General features: G+C 44.5%; 1 protein-coding gene across 2 annotated transcripts in view; it reads left to right on the forward strand.

The window, feature by feature from the left end:
- The window catches only part of USO1 (USO1 vesicle transport factor), an 83,130-nt gene that overhangs the window by 21,836 nt on the left and 43,673 nt on the right, over nucleotides 1-17,621 (forward strand). For both annotated transcript variants that reach the window (XM_053259602.1, XM_053259603.1), the window contains exons 7-11: nucleotides 3,304-3,359; nucleotides 10,106-10,226; nucleotides 12,631-12,809; nucleotides 12,967-13,107; nucleotides 14,651-14,739. In XM_053259602.1, coding sequence (XP_053115577.1) covers nucleotides 3,304-3,359; nucleotides 10,106-10,226; nucleotides 12,631-12,809; nucleotides 12,967-13,107; nucleotides 14,651-14,739 — 586 coding nt within the window. The remainder of the gene's footprint in view (nucleotides 1-3,303; nucleotides 3,360-10,105; nucleotides 10,227-12,630; nucleotides 12,810-12,966; nucleotides 13,108-14,650; nucleotides 14,740-17,621) is intronic.

Genomic DNA, 17,621 nt, shown 5'->3' on the forward strand with positions numbered 1-17,621 from the left:
CCCCACTCTCTCATCCCCCACTCTCTCATCCCGCCCTCTCGCCTGCACTGAGCATTTTACCTCAGGTGGCCATTTTCGGCTGGACTTCACCGCTGCCACAGGCCTTCCTTACTGGGTTGCGTGCGGCTGAAAAGGTCCCCGCCGCCATTCCTCTTCCCAGGCAGCGAACAGGGAAGTCCTGCCGCCTGTTTCCCTCTCACCCTGGCCTCTAATGGGCGCCAGGCCGCACCCCACCGCCCGTTTCCCACTCACCCTCTTTCCCACTGCTGCTTCCGGTGGCCAGGCCGGGCTTTGCCACCGTGGCCTCCTCCCCCCCTTACTTGGGACAGCCTGGCCACCGTGACAACCAATCCTCCTGGGTGTGCCTCAGCCTATCAGGCACCTTCGCCACCCAGCTAATCAGCTGGGTACTGGGACACACATTCCTAAGGCGCACCCAGGAGGATTAAATATATAGATAGCCATACACATAAGGGGTGTGGACAACATATTAGCCGACAACCTCAGTCGAACATCGCATTACGACCAACGCCATGAGTGGGAGATCAAGGACTCTTGTTTGCAAGAGATCTTCAACATGTGGGGACATCTAGCAGTGGACCTATTTGAGACTGCTGCCAACAAAAGTCAGAAATACTGCCCATTTGCAGGAATAGGTGAAGGATCGCTGGGCGATGCGTTGCAACACAGATGGAACAAGAGCTTCCTATACCTTTACCCGCCATGACCTATGATCAATCGAATTCTAGCACAAATTCTAAGGGACAACACAACTTGCATACTGGTGACGCCATGGTGGCCGAGACAGCTGTGGTTTGCACCACTGCTTCATTTTGTGAAGGGGAACTACCTCAGGTTCCCGCTTAACCTGGACCTTCTGGTGCGAGAGAAGGGAAAGGTACTGCATCAAGATGTAAAAACTCTATGGATAAGTGGAAACAGTTCACTATCCATGCTCAGAGGCAGCATTTTTGCCCGTTAAGAGCCACAGTGAAGCAGGTGCTTCTATACATGACCTCGTTAAAAATGAAAGGATTAGCGAATGTATCAGTCAAGGTCCATTTGGCAGTCATTTCTTCTAGGCACAAGGGGTGGGATGGAACAACTGTGTTCTCTCATCTGGAGTGTAAACGATTTATGAAAGGACTCAACAGTCTATATCCACCAATAAAACAGCCTATGGAACAGTGGATCTTATCTTTAATCTTGTCATCATTAACGGAGGCTCCATTTGAACCAATGCAGACTGCGACTTTGAGGGTGGTCAAACTCTTAAGTAGCGTTCCTAATCACTATCACCACAGCTAAACATGTGAGTGAGCTGACAGCTTTGAGAATGGACATACCATACACCCAGCTGTACCCACATAAGGTGGTCATGTGACTAGATCCAAACTTTTGCCCTAAGATTATTTCGGAATTGCATCTAAACCAGGAAATTATCTTACCAACCTTCTTCCAAAAACCAGAAACGGCCTTAGAAAGGGCACTACATTCTCTGGATGTCTGTCAGGCTCTCCTATATTATCTAGAGAGAACGAGGGCAATAAGAAGGACAAGAAAACTATTTGTAGCATACAAGGGAAAGAACAAGGGTCTGGCAATATTGAGACAGAGGGGCTATTCTCATGAGGAGCAAAAATCGGGCTGCTTGTGTAAACCACCAGGCTTACAAGCAGCTAGCCCGGTGGCTTACAAGCAGCTAGCCCGGTGGCTTACAAGCAGCTAGCCCGGTGGCTTACAAGCAGCTAGCCCGGTGGCTTACAAGCAGCTAGCCCGGTGGCTTACAAGCAGCTAGCCCACTTCTGTAGCCCTCCCCTAAGCCCAGGTTTGTGGAGTGAGCGCTCCACAAACCCAGGCTTCTCGATCGTGAGTAGCCGCAGCACGGCTCCACGCCGTGGCTACTCATGAGTACACCCCCAGAGGGGAGGCAAAAAGCCGTCTCCTGGCTTCGGAGGTCTCCCCAGTATGCCCTGCATGCTCGCGCAGGGCATATTGGAGCTTCCGGGGGCTGCACAGCCCCCGAGCTCCCCAGCCCCCGCCAGCTCCGTCACAGAGCTGGCAATCATGTGGGTGGCTGATCCGGCTGCCCAGAGCCCCCGCTCTGATTGTGAGCAGGGAGAGTGGGCTTAGCCCGCTCTCCCCACTCTGCTGCAGAAACCGGATCTCACTGATTGTGAGACCCGGCTCAGAGACTGGCTCATTGGTTAGTGGAGTTGATTGTTCATGCCTACAAACAGCAGGGAATAGATCCTCCACACACTATATGAGCACACTCAACAAGGGCATTTGCTGCCTTGGCCACACATTTGCCAGGGATTCAGATGACTATGTTGCTTCTGAGCAGATATTAACCATCTCAACAGCCATTTATCAAGCATTAAGCCATTGACTTGTGAATGGCAAGACAGTCTGAGGTTGGGAGAACTGTATTGAAGAGGGTGTTGCCCCCCACCATGGAAAAAGCTGGCTAATCACCCATTTCATTATGAATGCAACAGATCACGATCCAGATAAGCAGGTTGCTCACTGTAACTCTTGATCTGGAAGTGATCCGTTGTATTCATAAGAACCTCCGAGACCAACCCCTCAACAGTGTAAAAAAATAAAATAAAGAAAAATTAAAGCGAGGTCACTTACCAGTAACGAGATAGATCGTCAGGAACAGGCGGTCAGCAAGAAACTGAGGATGTAACACCCCCAACTGCTGTTTACAACAAAAGCACGAAGCACATGCAGGGCAGAGTGGGCGTCTCAAGGAGCTAATTAGTCTACCCATGAGCTCCCTGTGCAGGCACAGAACCCATTTCATTATGCATACAATGGATCACTTCCAGATCAAGAGTTACAGGTGAGCAAACTGTGTTTTGGTTTTTAAAAAACCAATGGCTGATATCCAGACTAGTATTGCACTAGCACAACATGAGAAGCTGCATGCACTTAAGCTTGCAGGACTCCACAAAGTTGTGGTGCTCTATGATGCTGCGCAACCACTGGAGAAAGATCTTCTCTGAGACACATAGCATTGGGCAATGTGTCAACATCTCCCGCTAGCACAAGAGTTTGTGTACACAAAGAAAGGAATGTCATTGTACTACATCCTTGCGTTAGCACAACAGCATTACACTAGTCTAGGTGTAGGACAATACTTAACTTTCTCAAGTGAAATAGTTATATTTATGTTCGTTTATAGAGTTGGAAATGAACCAGAGTGTTAAAAATTACTGATGAACTTGAACCCAAATGTAAGTGTAATCCCCCAGTTATATGCATAACATACTCTATCATGGTTTCCTCTTTCAGGTGTTTCAAGGTTGATGGACCTATTAGCAGATTCTAGAGAAGTCATTCGGAATGATGTAAGTAGAGAAAAATGAAGCTTTATAGTCATGTGAAGTTTGTTAGGCAATGGCAATTGCTTTCTGAATTGCAGAACATCTCTTCAGTACCTGTGTCCTGCAGAGGAGGTGGATGTTAATGCAGTAGGAGGGTTATTAGTGCATGCCACATGGTAGATGTATTGACTTCAGTCACTGTGGATATAATGTAATGTAGATATTTCCTTCTATTATTATTATTATTATTTTATAAGTTTTCAACAAAATAACCCCTTGTCAAAGTCATTTACATAGCAAATACAACTTAAATGAAAAGAAAATAGAGTTTCCTGTCCCAAAGGGGCTTGCAATAAAAAGACAGACTAAGGGAGACACCAGCAAACAGCCCCTGGAAAAATGCTGTTCTGGATCAAATGGGGACAGTTGATCTCCCTGTGAAATATAAGAGACTCATCACTTTGAAAGGTGCCTCTTTGCCTAGTTAGCAGGGGATAATCCTGTAGTCTCACCAGTGATGCAGAGCAGTTGCATAGTGATGTACTTAATTCTTTTGGCAAGCTTGTTGTTCAATGCTATTGGACTGATCTTCTGCATGTATTGGCCAATATCCAGACTAATGCTGTATTGATGCAGCAGAGTTTTCAGTCATGCGGGATGGGGCACAGTTTTTAGCAATCTCCTCTGCAGTTGCCTGTGTCTCCCAAAAAGTCCCTGAGGATTGGGGGACCCTCAGGAACAGACTTTCTGCAACTACAGAGAAATGAAGGAATTACTGAAAATTGCATGACAGAAAATCCTGATTTGTTGGCTCAGGGTACATCTGAATGTGGACTCTTATTTCAAAAGTAACTAATCTGTTTTTCTAAAAAGCAAAGGTATGATGCTTGATTAAATAATTTTTCTTTTTCTAATAAAGTTAATGCTTTTAAAACTCTTGATCATCATTTGACAATACTTGACCAAAGTTGAACAGTTTACCCAATCTTCGATAAACAGTGTGAAATTCGCTGCCCTCCCTGTTACGAGTCCCTAAAACATCTTGAATTTAGAGATATTTCCAGATCTGTAAATATGGGGGGTGGGGAGGAGAGATAGTAATCATCCCGTCAAAATGCTTTGATTTAACTGGTTTAGATGATAAAATCATACCACATTGCATGAAATCTATATGTTTAGTAATTCTATTGAAGCTTCCAGATGCTCTTTGAAAACTTGCTCCATATAAAACCAAAGCTAATGAAGAAATACCTGGAGATAAATGTTGATTACATCTGTTGCATTCCTGGTTTTCATTGGAGTTTGGGCCCTGTTCTCCTCTATTCAGCCTTACTCACATTGATAATGACGAACAGTATTGACTTTTCATGGTTGTTTTCCAAGTTGGGGCTTCCTCCAGGTTTCTAAACTATTGCTATAGGGGAGACTATGCATCTCTTTGGAGATCGTTGCCATGTTCATTGCATTTTTCAATTTGTAATGACAACAATGGATAATTAAGTTAAATTTTGCCCACCCCTGAGGGTTTACTGAATTTCCTTTTCAAACACCAAGGGGATTTTAGGTTCAAACATACTTTAGTTTAGAGGCACATTAAGATTATTAGGAATACCTTCATGTACCAGAAAGCATGAAAATTGTCAGTTAAAGTGCCTATCTTAAATTTCCATGTCATGTAATTAGAAAATATGTTCTACACTCTCACACATTGTGCTTGCTTACAACTTAACCTCCATTGTTCCCACTTTTACCCTTGGTCTTTTCAACCTTAATTCTTTCTCTGCAAGTTGAAGGCAACATTGAAACTGGATTTATGTCAGAGTTTGAGAGATGCTTTTGAATTTTAAATCCTTAATTCTGACAGCTGCCTTCTTGAGCTGCCTTCTTGCTAATCTTAATCTTAACATACAGAATGCAGTCTTGTGCATGTGTAGCCAAAAGTAAAATAGCAAAGTAAGAATCCAAATACTATGAAAACATTGGACTTTCTCTGCTTGCAAAGACCAGTTCCATGCATGCTTACTCATAAATGCAGTTGTCTCCTTATCTGTCTGTCTCTCTCTCACAGCTATTAACCTTGTTCTCTTCCCACCCAATATACAGCCCTTCAGTACTAGCATATGCTGTTCTCTCTAATCGAAATAAAAGCACATAAGGAAAACAAAGGATCAGTATGTGGCTATGTGACCACTGCCTCCATTGTGTCTTGCACTTCAGTGTTTCCCAGCCTTTAGAAAAAGAGAATTGAGGCTGGAAGACCAAAGGAAAGTGTCAGTGCATGGAGGCTAACTGGGAGCAAGCACAATATGAGAGACAGTAGAACTTGCTTACTGCTGCCATAGTGAGTACTTCGTATTTTCCATGCATTTTAGTGCATAACTGAATCTCTAAACGCCTTAACGCTTCTATTTTAAACTAATGTATTGTTAATCTTAGAATAAATAAACTATAAAAAAAACCATAGAACACAGTAAATACTTGATTTTTAAGGGGATTGATGGTCCCTCACAACATGAGTTGTGTGCATACACAGAAGCCGTCATGGAAGAATAACAAGCTGCTCGAGGCACTTTAAGGCCTGCTTTCTCGCGAATATGGTGCCATTAAAATTGGTGGGTGAGCACCTCTTTCCTCAATTCCTTTGTATCCACTGCACTAGCCACTCCAAGAAGGTTCGCTACATTCACCACTCATTACTGTGGAGAGAACATAGTTTTTTTCATTACTCCTTTTCTGGCTTTTCAACCTACTATTGACTATACTTGTGAACTGAGTTTTGGCTCAGTTTTCCTCCATATCTTTCCAGCTTCAACCACAGTCTGTTTACTCAGCTTCTGTCTTTTTGCCCACTGTTTCTTGGTACCTGCTATTGCCCTGTACCTCTAATGGACTAAAAAAAAAATTTAAGAGGTGTAAAATCATCCCTCACCAACTGTGAGGGTTCCATTCTGGGAAAGCCTTGCAGTTGGCGAATTTGTGGTTGGTGAGCAATTGAAAAGCATTGGAAACGGTTAGGGGAATTGCAGTCATGAAAAGACTGAAAAATATAGGGAAAATAGCCAAAAATCACCCGGAATCCCTTTAAATCACCAATAATCAGCAATGCCCCTCTCCCCAGAAATCACCCTGAACCCCCCAAATCACCCCAGAACCCCCAAAATCATGACACCCCCCCATTACCAAAAAATCTTGCCAAATCGCAGATATTGTGGTTGTGGTTGGTGAGACATGTCACTATTTGCCAGTTGCAGATACTCAAAATTGTGATAGGGAAAACTGCGGTTGGCAATATATGACTCTAATTCCTACAGAGGAACATTATCCTCTTCAGAGAAGCACGAGCACTGCCTAATCTGCTTAGGAGAAAACCATAACATGCATGTTTGTAAAATTTTTCTGGCTTTCTCCAAACAAGCAAGAAAAAGCAGAGAACTTGGTCTCTGGGCAGCCATGTATAAGACTGTGCTTTGCCCGCCAACTCAGATGCCTACATTACCAATTAAGTTGACAACAACATTGCTGCCCCTGAGCGCAAGAGCGGCTTTGAAGTCAACTTGTATGCCTGCCTCTCATGTCTCATCTTGGGATGAAGGCCACGGTGACTCAATCCTTAAGACTCAAGCAGCACTTCCTAAAGTTGACTCCCACCACCAACATAAGAAGTGCAAACACTGTTCTTCGAGCCCTCTGACTATGCCATATAAACATCAATGGATGTCAACATCGGATGTTTCGACATCAGCTTTGACGTCAAAGGCTTCTCCCATATCCGCTCACTGACCAGTGCACAGAGGAACTGCCACAACCGCCACATCGCTTCAGGCCCTTCAACGTCTGTTACCTTTCCACTACTGACCTCAACACCATCGATGCTTCACGTGCCCTGACAATCCCCGACAACGCTGACGCCCACTCTAAAAACACTGTAAGTGCCACTGACCTTGATGACATCAACAAAGATTCTTATTCGCATAGACTTCTTGCCTGACGTCTTGCTGGCATATACTATACATTCTGGATCCAGCAGGAGTAGACACTCCTCCAGAGCTGTGTCCCCTGTTGTTCAAGAACCCTTGTCTAAGTGTCTAGAATCCCTTATTGGGCCCTCCACCAACACCCCTTCGGGATTGACCTTCAAGGCACCTTGAACGACAAATTTAAAGCTGCTCTACTTAAATCTGCTGAGATCACCAAGCAACATCTTGGCACAGCCAAGCACCTCACTGAAACTGAGTCCCGTGCTCTCGTTGGCGCTATCTCATTGTGTCGCCATGCTTGGCTGAGATCAACACTCCTCCAGCAAGACATGAAAAAGAGAATCGAGAACCTACATTTAGAAGGCAAAGGTCTTTTCAGTACTTAGACCAATGACACTCTGGAGAAAAAGAAAGACTTGTTATACAGCTAAGACATTCATATCCTCCTCAGCAGCCTTACACTCAATGCTCAAGGCCTTGCAACAAGCAGAAATTCCAGTTCAGGTCTTCTGATAGGAAAGAGTTCAAAAAGACTTTCAAATACAATCCCAAACATTCTTAGCAGATTAGACAAATGCAACATAACAGAGCCAAGAATCAAGATATGATGAAGCAGTCTGATGGTTGTCACCTGGAAGTGCCTCAGCTATCAACTCTCCCCATCCATCTGGCCTCCTTTTTGGAAACTTTGCATCCAACTACATTGGATGCATAGGTGTAAAGCATAATTACCATTGGCTATGGCATAGAGTTTTCCACCCTCCCTGCCTTTACAGGGATCAAATACACCCACCCAACTCCTGCTCTCCAGGAGGAAGTCCTCTCTCTCTTCTAGAAAGGGGTCATGGAATCTGTTCCACCAGAAGTCATGAGGAGGAGTTTTTACTTGAGGTATTTCCATGTCCCCAATAGGGATGGAGGCCTTTGTCCAATCCTGGACTTGAGATTTCTGAACAAATTTGTGAAGACAAAGGAATTCAGAATGCTTTTTCTCCAGAATATTATCCCCTTCCCGATGCAAGTCAACTGGTTCATAACCTTGGACTTGAAGGATGCATATTTCCACATCAGGATATGGCTTCACACAGAAAATATCTTCATTTTACACTGGGTACCCAAGCCTTCCAATACAAAGGGCTCCCTTTCAGACTCTTGACAGTCCCCCGCCCCAGGTTTTCACCGAGTGCATGAATGCCATCATATCTCACGAACCTGGCAGGTTTCAGTTTACCCTTAACTAGATGACTGGCTCCTCATGTCAGAGACCAAGGACTCTTTACTCACATTTCTCCATTACACTCTGAATCTTCTAGCTTATCTGGGGACCCAAGTAAACTTGTCAAAAATCCTGCCTGACACCCCAGCACCGAATACATCTCATTGCCGCCCTTCTGGATTCAGAAACAAAAAAAGTATACCTTCCAGAGGACAGGAAGCTCTCAATCACAAGCCTGATCTCCTCCTGCCTCATTAATCCTCACCAGAGATCCCGTTCAATACAGCGGCTCCTTGCAGCACCACTGTTCCATATCATTGTCTTGACATGAGAACACTCCAGCTCCGGTTTCTATCGCTGTTCAAACCAAACACTGACAGCCAGAATATATGGCTTTCCCTTCCACCTCCATTACTAAAATCTCTCCATTGGTGGATAAAACTAGCCTCCCTTTCCTCCAGCATGTTGTTGTTCTGCAAGGGCTTCTGTGCATGCGCACAACCCATTTTGTGGGTGACCATGTATTCCCTCGAAAGGTCATCTGTTACAGGTAAGCAACCTGTTTAAAATTAACTGAACATAAGAACAGCCCTGCTGGATCAGGCCCAAGGCTTATGTTGTTCAGCATTTTGTTTAACACAGTGGCCAACCAGATGCCTCTGGGAGGCCACAGGCAAAGGCTGAGGGTGTGTCCTCTCTTCTGCTGATGCACTCCTGCAACTGGTATTTAGAGTCATCTTGCCTCTGAGGCTGGAAGTGGCCTGTAGCCATTGATAGACTTGTCCTCCACTAATTGATCTGAGTCCTTGTTAAAAACATTCAGGCTAGTGACTGTCACCACATCTTGTGGCAGAGAATTCCACAGGTTAATTATGCATTGTGTGAAAAGGTGCTTCCTTTTGTCGGTCCTAAATTTTGTGGGCAATCAGTTTCATGGAATGACCCCTGGTTCTAGTGTTAAGCGAGAGGGAGGAAAGTTTATCTCTAAACACTCTCTCCACATGCATATTTTGTCGCCACTCAGTCGACATTGATTCTGAGGTGGCGGATTTGGAGGGTTAATCATCCATGGAAAGGGCCCCTTCTAAGGGAGCATTTCCCTCTTCCTCGGAGTGATCTCCTCCTTCCCTGAGATCTCCATTACAGCAGAGCAGCCATCAGCCAGGGAGCAGGGTGCCTCTATCACATCCCTGAAGGTCTTATCCACATAGCTCTCTGACTCTGAACTTCTCCAGATCAGCCACCTTGGCTTTGAGGGAACAAACCTGTTTCCTGAGAGCTGCAGTAAAGGCTCTTAAAAATCATCTGCTGGAGAATTAAAATTTGCACAATTTAAACAGCTCTATCTACCTAAACTGCTTTGGGAACTTTTGTTGAAAATTTTCATATAAATATTTGTTGTATTGTTTTCATAAACAGGGAAAACAAACTAGGAAAATCTTGCTGAAATTAAAGATCAGTGTCCTTAGGAAAGACACTATAACACAAACTGGCACCCTCCCTGGGGCTTGCATGATGCAAACAGACAATGCCCTGCTCTTGTTGGTCATTTTTATCTATCCTTCTCCCCTCCACAGGGCGTCTTGTTACTTCAGCAGTTGACAAAAAGTAATGCAGCCATCCAGAAAATAGTTGCTTTTGAAAATGCTTTTGAGAGATTGTTGGATATCATAACAGATGAGGGAAACAGTGATGGAGGTATGTCCTTGAAAGTTATATTCTGTTATACAGCCTTGGATGGCAAACATGAAACCCATGCAGTTTCAGAGGTGGTTCAAGTGGGAAACCTGCTTTAAGCCATAAGAGCAGTTAATATAGCTGCCAACTGTTACTGTGGTTAGGCTGGGGGTGGCAGCATGCGTGGGCTTTGCACTCCAGAAACAGGTGAAAGAAAACATGATACTATGACACACTACTTAAACATGGTTAAGCAGTTTCCGGTGTTAGGTTTGTGTTGCATTAGTTTTTATAGCTATAGAATACCACCTACCATGAACTCAATGGTATCAATATGCAGGTGTTTCTTATCTAAAATTAAACACCAATAGATTTTGAAGACGAGCTGCATGAATCTTAAAAACCTGTATTCTTTTCTGTCCTGTATTAAGAAGATCAATCCTATTGTGGTGAAAACTCTTCACCATATTAGATACCTTCCCCAGCTTTATAGAGGTTTTTAGGGTTTATGGAAATCAGTAGTTCTGCTATTGATTGGAATTGCAGGACATTTGAACTTACTGAATAGCTTGTGGTTCAGAGCTTAAATCTGTTAAATTATTTAGTATGGGAATAATAACACACAGTTTTAAAAAGTCCATATAAGACAGTGTTTGTAACTTAATTCATGAACGAGTAGTATGGTGCCTGGGTTCCTCTACTTCTGTTTTTTTGTCCTTCCTGAATTCACAAGGCTAAAGATTATGCCACATTGAGCAGTAATATCCAGAAAGACTTGTGTCATTGTTTTTATTAATGCTCACAGTGTAAAAACTAACATGAGAACAAACTGTAAAAATGGTGGCATTTCAGTACTACATAAAACCTCAGCATTACTGTTAGTTACGGAAAAGTCTTTGAATTATATTTGTGATAATAACCTGGAGAAAGGTCTGTATGAATGTACTGCAAGATGCATGTTCTTAATTTAGGTCTTTTTTCTTTTTCTTTTTTTTTGCTAGTGCTTCTCCACTTTCAGCTTCATATTCATCACCACTTTCTTCCTCAGGCTTTTTAGCTGGCCATCAGTATTAGCGGCTTAGGCACTGGAACAACATCCTGTCAAAGCTGCTCTCATCTTCATATTTTAATGCTATATGCACTAGTTACATCTTCTTAAAAGCTTAGGGAATTACAGGCAAAGCTCGGTATCTGCAGAGGTTCCATTCTGTGGGCGGGGACCGCGGATGCTGAAACCGCAGATGCCGAGGCATTGACTCTAAGTGGAGGGGGGGGGGCGGTTAGGTTCCTGGAAGCTGGAAAAGGGGCCAGAAAGGGGGCAGAACGATGGGGAGGGAACAAAAAAGACCCCAACCATGCTCCACAGGGGTCCAGGAATTCGCCCCCCTGGCCGAAATTCCCAGGAATCACAGATATGTGGGTTTTGACCCTTTCATATCCGCGGATAAAGAAATTGAGTGTCAATTAGATACCCACGAATACACAAAACTGTAGGAGGAAAACCCGGGCAGAAGTGATTATGTGGAAGCAAGGTAAGAGGAAAACCTTGGGAAGCTTAATCAGTTCTAGGGGTGTGCATGGAACCATCTGGCCCGGTTCGGTCCGGCCCCCCATCGACCCCCCCAGTCCGGACCGGTCCATGATTTTTTAAAAAAAAATCAAATTATTTAAGTACCTCTAGCCCCTTCGGTGGGCTTGCTGAGGCCGCGGGGGGGTGGGGGGTGTCCGCGCAGGTTCCCTCTCGCCCCGCCGGCCTTCTTTATCACCGCCGCAGCCCGGTAAATGAACATTTCCGGCCGTTTTGGGCCTCCGTAGGAGTGCGCGGCCGGCCGCACGCTCCTACAGAGGCCCCCAAGGGCCAAAAATGTTCATTTACCAGGCCGTGGCGGTGATGAAGAAGGCCGGCGGGGCAAGAGGGAACCCGCGCGGACACCCCGGCCCCCCTCCCCGCGGCCTCAGCAAGCCCACCGAAGGGGCTAAAGGTACTTAAAAAATAATTTACCTTTTTAAAAACATCGTGGACCGGACCCAGCGGTCCGGTCCCGGTCCGATGGAACTGGGGGTGGTGGTTCGGTTTGACCCTGAACCCCTGGACTGGACCGCCGGACTGGTCCGCACATCGCTAATCACTTCTATCCAGGTTCTCCTCCTACCTTGCTTCCACACAACCGAAAATTGATTGTGCACACAGCTCTCAAACCTGAGTAGAACACAGTTTTTGATTGTGTGAATGACCTCATATTCTGCCCTTAGACATTCCTTGTAGAGTATTGATTCTTTTGTATTGTGTAAAGAAATCTGACTGACTTCATCACTCTCCCCCAAACCTCCATTCTTTTTCTGTAATTAGAAGGTCCTAGTCCTGTGCCGAGGGCATAACTCTAATTTTTGCAGATAATGTGCACGAACCCTTCTGTCTTTTCAGGTATTGTTGTAGAGGATTGTCTTCTCTTACTACAAAATTTATTGAAGAACAACAATTCAAATCAGAATTTCTTTAAGGAAGGTTCCTATATTCAGAGGATGAAGCCATGGTTTGAAGTTGGTGATGACAATGCTGGGTGGTCAGCACAGAAAGTAACCAACCTTCATCTGATGCTACAAGTAAATAATTCTCAGTATAATGTAGTAGTCAACAGAATAAAATGAGCTCAGAACCAGTGGGTTTACTTTTTTAAAAAAGTAGCTAAGTAAATAAAATAGTATTTTGAGTGGCTTTCCCGCTACTGTATGTGATGTGTTATGCATTTATTTTCTATAGCTCGTTCGGGTGCTGGTATCCCCCACAAATCCTCCTGGTGCCACCAGCAGTTGTCAAAAAGCCATGTTTCAGTGTGGGTTACTACAACAGCTATGTACAATCCTAATGGCAACTGGCGTTCCTGCTGATATTCTTACAGAGGTAAGGGAGCAGAGGAGGATACTTTACTCTGCAGTTCTTAGCACATACTTGGTAGGGATGTGCACAGAACCGGCGAGGGCCGGTTTGACGGGATGGTGGTGGCTTTAAGGGGGGGGGGGTTGCACTCTCTGCCAGCGCATGTCTCACTGAAAGCCTGTCGGGGTGGCAGCATACCTCCCTGCCCCTTCCCCGGACATTATCTGGAAGTAACCGGAAGTAGCGACTGCGCGCATCGCGCACACACACCCAACATGCACAGTCGCAGCTGCTACTTTCGCTTGCGTTATCTGGAAGTAACCGGAAGTAGATTTTTTTATGGTCAGCTTCAGAGCAAGTGAAAGTAGACTTTTTATTGGCGGATTTGAACTATTCTATTTCCTTGAGAGTTGCAAAGTTCTGCTTTATAGCAGGCAAACTACGGCAGAGAAGGGTCGAAAGGAGTGATGCAGGGTTTGAGTAGCAGAAACTTGGTGAAGGTTTACTGTATTAGTATTTGCTTTCTTTTTGTTTTATTGTATTATTATCTGCTTTTACTCTGTAACCTGATTGTATTATTCTGTAGTTGTTTTATTTTATTTGGCTGTTGGCCGTAATAAAGTGGATGGATAGATAACGTCCGAGTGGGGCGGCAGAGAGATACGCTGCTGCCCCGACAGGCTTTTAGCGAGATGCGTGCTGGCGAGGGAAATGCGGCAGGGGGAAGTGCATCCTCCCCCGCCTTTAAGGCTACCACCACCCTCGCCGTCGAACCCTCAAGCTGGGCAGCGTTTGAACCGATTTGGAGGCCCATAAAAGGGCCTCTGAATCTGTTTGTGCACATCCATAATACTTGGCAGTAGACTGTCATGTTATGTTGAGATTGGGAGATATTTGAAGATTTGATTGAGTAAGATAAGGATGTCATGTACTTAGAGCACTTTATCAAGCAGAGCTGTTGATTCTTCTATTTTTTTATACTACTTTAAAATGAAACACACAAGCACTTGCTCCAATTCAGTATTTGAAATAATTTAGGTTTAAATAACTTGTGATGTCGAGAATTTGCCCTTGTGTTGACAAACTGAGTAGTTCAGTTAGCTCCGTGGTCATAAATAAATTGGCTTTATTTTAAAGAAGACAATATAAATCTTAGAATTCATCTTAGTCAAAATTCCATGTTTCCTGACTGCCTGCTTCATGGCATCAGTGCATAGGCCCAGTTCATTTGATACAAATATCAATTGATGGCTCATTATGTTACTATTGATTACTTGACTTGCAGACAAATGTGTAAGCTGATGATGCTTTTGAAGTGATATGCAAATTCTGTGGTAGCTCCCTCTAGTATGCAAGTCATCCTGAAGCTCCAGTCATGAAGTAATAAACGTCTGAAATAACCCATAATCTAATCACCCTGTAATTAATGAATCAACAATCGCGTGAATGACTACAGACATTGACCGTGTGCATATTTCACAATGTTGTTTAAGTCTGCAAAATGAAACCATTATGCAAAAAGAATTCAGACGCTTTAGCTCTGTTCTTGTTTTTTTTAACTTTCTAGACCATTAACACTGTGTCAGAAGTTATTCGAGGCTGTCAAATGAATCAAGACTACTTTGCTTCCGTAAATGCACCTTCAAATCCACCAAGGTAGGGTAAGAGAAATGTTGATACAATTTATCTAGTAAACATAATCATATGAAATGGCAATATAATTGCACATGAAGTAGTGATGCCTGAAACCAGAAATGTGATATTTGTAGTAACCAAAGTTAGAAGTTTATTCGATACTTATACAGCTAACAAAACAGATGCTGGTATGACAATTTCATGAAGTAAATGTGGCTTAATTTATAACATTCTGTGAAGCAACTTCTTATAAAAACCATCTTAATATGATCAGGGGTAGATTAATCTTTGTGCCGCCAATAGGAAGCCAAAGATTTGCCATCCCAGGGACAAGAGTAAAGGTGCTCGCGGGGGGGAGACAATTTTTTTTAACCTTTTAAAAATGCTGCTTTGTGGTGGCGGAGGCTCTGCTCACCTCTTAAAAATTACACGAGGTGAGGTTGGACACTGGAGAATGGCAGCAAAACAGGTGTTCGCTCAAGCCCAGTTTACTTGCAAATGACACAGAGCAGGCGATTTCAGGCCATCGCCCGCTCTGTGCCATTTGTGAGTTAGCTGGGCTTGAGTTGAGGACCTGTCTCAGCGCCTGCCTCCAGTGCTCGACCTCACCTTATTATAAACATACAAGTGAATTTTGGCCCGTTGAATAACGGGCGCTAGTAATGGCACTCCTGGCCCCCCGCCGCCATTCCCCCTCCCTCCGCCATACGCCCCCCCCCACCTTTAAGGGCCAAATCGGCCCAGGCACTTGCCCCCGCCAGGCCGGGGAGACGGAGGCCGGGACCGTGGGCGGAGCGGAGGCCATGTAACTTTAGAAAAAAAATTGCTTCCGCGGCCGACGCCGCCCACCCTCCCTCCCAGCTGCCGAGTCCCCCTTACCCTGGCCGACTGCTGTCGGCCGAAGACTGCCCTCAATTTAAGAGGCAGAGAGGAGCTCGCAAGCAGAGCTCCTCTCTGTGCAAAGCCTCTTGCCGAACTGCCGCTTTGGGCGCTTGCGTCCCTTGCGCCCAAAGCGGCAGTTCGGCAAGAGGCTTTGCACAGAGAGGAGCTCTGCTTGCGAGCTCCTCTCTGCCTCTTAAATTGAGGGCAGTCTTCGGCCGACAGCAGTCGGCCAGGGTAAGGGGGACTCGGCAGCTGGGAGGGAGGGTGGGCGGCGTCGGCGGCGGGAGCATTTTTTTTTCTAAAGTTACATGGCCTCCGCTCCGCCCCCGGCCTCCATCTATTTTGGCCGAGGCGGCGGCTCTGCTGCCGCCTCGGTCACTTTCCCCCGCCGCCGCCTCTCCGGCTTTTTCAGGGCGGCCGCTTCTGGCCGCCCAAGATGGCTGCTGGTGCCGGCGAGCGTGTCTCCCTTGCCCTGTTCTGGGCCTGCGCTTCGTGCAGGCGCAGAACAGGGCAGGGAGGCACGGACACACGCTTGGTGTCCGTCCACGGACGGACACCAAGCGTTTTATTAGAGAGGATGTGGTGGGATTGGCCCAGAGTTAAAAGATTTTGGCAAGTGGTAGAAAAGGAAATAGTAACTAAATTTAGAGTTCTGTTAATACTTAATGTAGAATTGGAGTTATTGTTTTTGTTTACTGGAAGTAATACAAGATTTGATAATAGCACTCTGTTAAGATTTTTTGTATTGGCAACACAAGGATTAATTGCTCATAATTGGAAAACTGCTGAAAATTTGAATATCAGTAATTGGTACAAAATAATATGGGAATATATGCTTGAGGACTTTATTTCAGCTCGATGTAATAATATTCAACAAAAGTTAAATAGATATGATTTCAAGCACATATGGAAAGCTGTTATAGATACTGTTGAGGTAAACGGGGTTTATTATAACCCAAGTAAGATTTTGGTTGAAATGATCAGGAAGATGATGGATTGAAATAGCAAAAATATGTAATTGTGATTGATATACCTGCTAAATATGGTTATACAAATTGTACATATTGTAAATGTTTCATTTTTTAAAGAAAAAGTTCTCTTATTTAGATATACCACCAATCTATTATTCATCTTAAATAATATTTTTTTTAAAAAAGAAGTATTTAGAAAGTGGTTCTTTAGTCAGATCTATGAAGGAATAAACAGACAATTCAGAAAAGCAGGTAAAATCTTTGCAGACTACCCAAGGTCCCCAAATAATTCCTTCAAATTAATGAACAACAAACCCTGTAGATCTGGAAGTGATCCGTTGTCATCCTGAGAAATCGGTTACTGCACCTGCGCAGGGACCTCACGGATGGATTAACTAGCTCCTCACTGGCACCCCTCCCTACTGTGCACATGCCATGTGCCTTGCTTTTCTCAGCAGCTGGGCGCCATTTTGTCTCAGTTTCTTTTAGACAGCTGATGCGTTCAGACCTCTGGTTCATTGATCCTCAGTTTAGAAAAGAAATGATTACTCTGGACTGATTTTCTAGTAAAACTTGGACTGTGACCATAACTATTCTTCGGCTTTTCCCTTGGGCTTCATTCTCAGATACTTGAACTTTCAGACTTTTGACTTTGGACTGTGACTTAACTATTCATTGGACTTTGATTCGGACTTGACGAATACTTTCCGCGTCTTTGCCGTCGGACATAACAATGGCTGAGAGGAAGAAAACTATGATTAAGCATTGCTCTCACTGTCAAGCTAAGCTCCCCTCAACTGATGAACATGAACTCTGTTTACTTTGTTTGGGTGAGCAACATGTCCCAGCTTCTTGCAGGATTTGCAGGTCCTTCTCAAAGTAAACGCTGAAGAATCGCTCTTTATGTCTCAGAGCTGCTCTCTACAGAGACACGCTGCTTCTGCCGATGCCAAGGCCAGAATTGACATCAATCTCAGTGTCGACATCAACATTGATGGGCCCTTTTTCGATGTCTGCCCCGGGGTCTGTCTGCACAGTCTAAAAGCCTGT

The sequence above is a fragment of the Hemicordylus capensis genome, chromosome 6 (assembly GCF_027244095.1).
Source record: "Hemicordylus capensis ecotype Gifberg chromosome 6, rHemCap1.1.pri, whole genome shotgun sequence".
Taxonomy (NCBI): Eukaryota; Metazoa; Chordata; class Lepidosauria; order Squamata; family Cordylidae; genus Hemicordylus; species Hemicordylus capensis.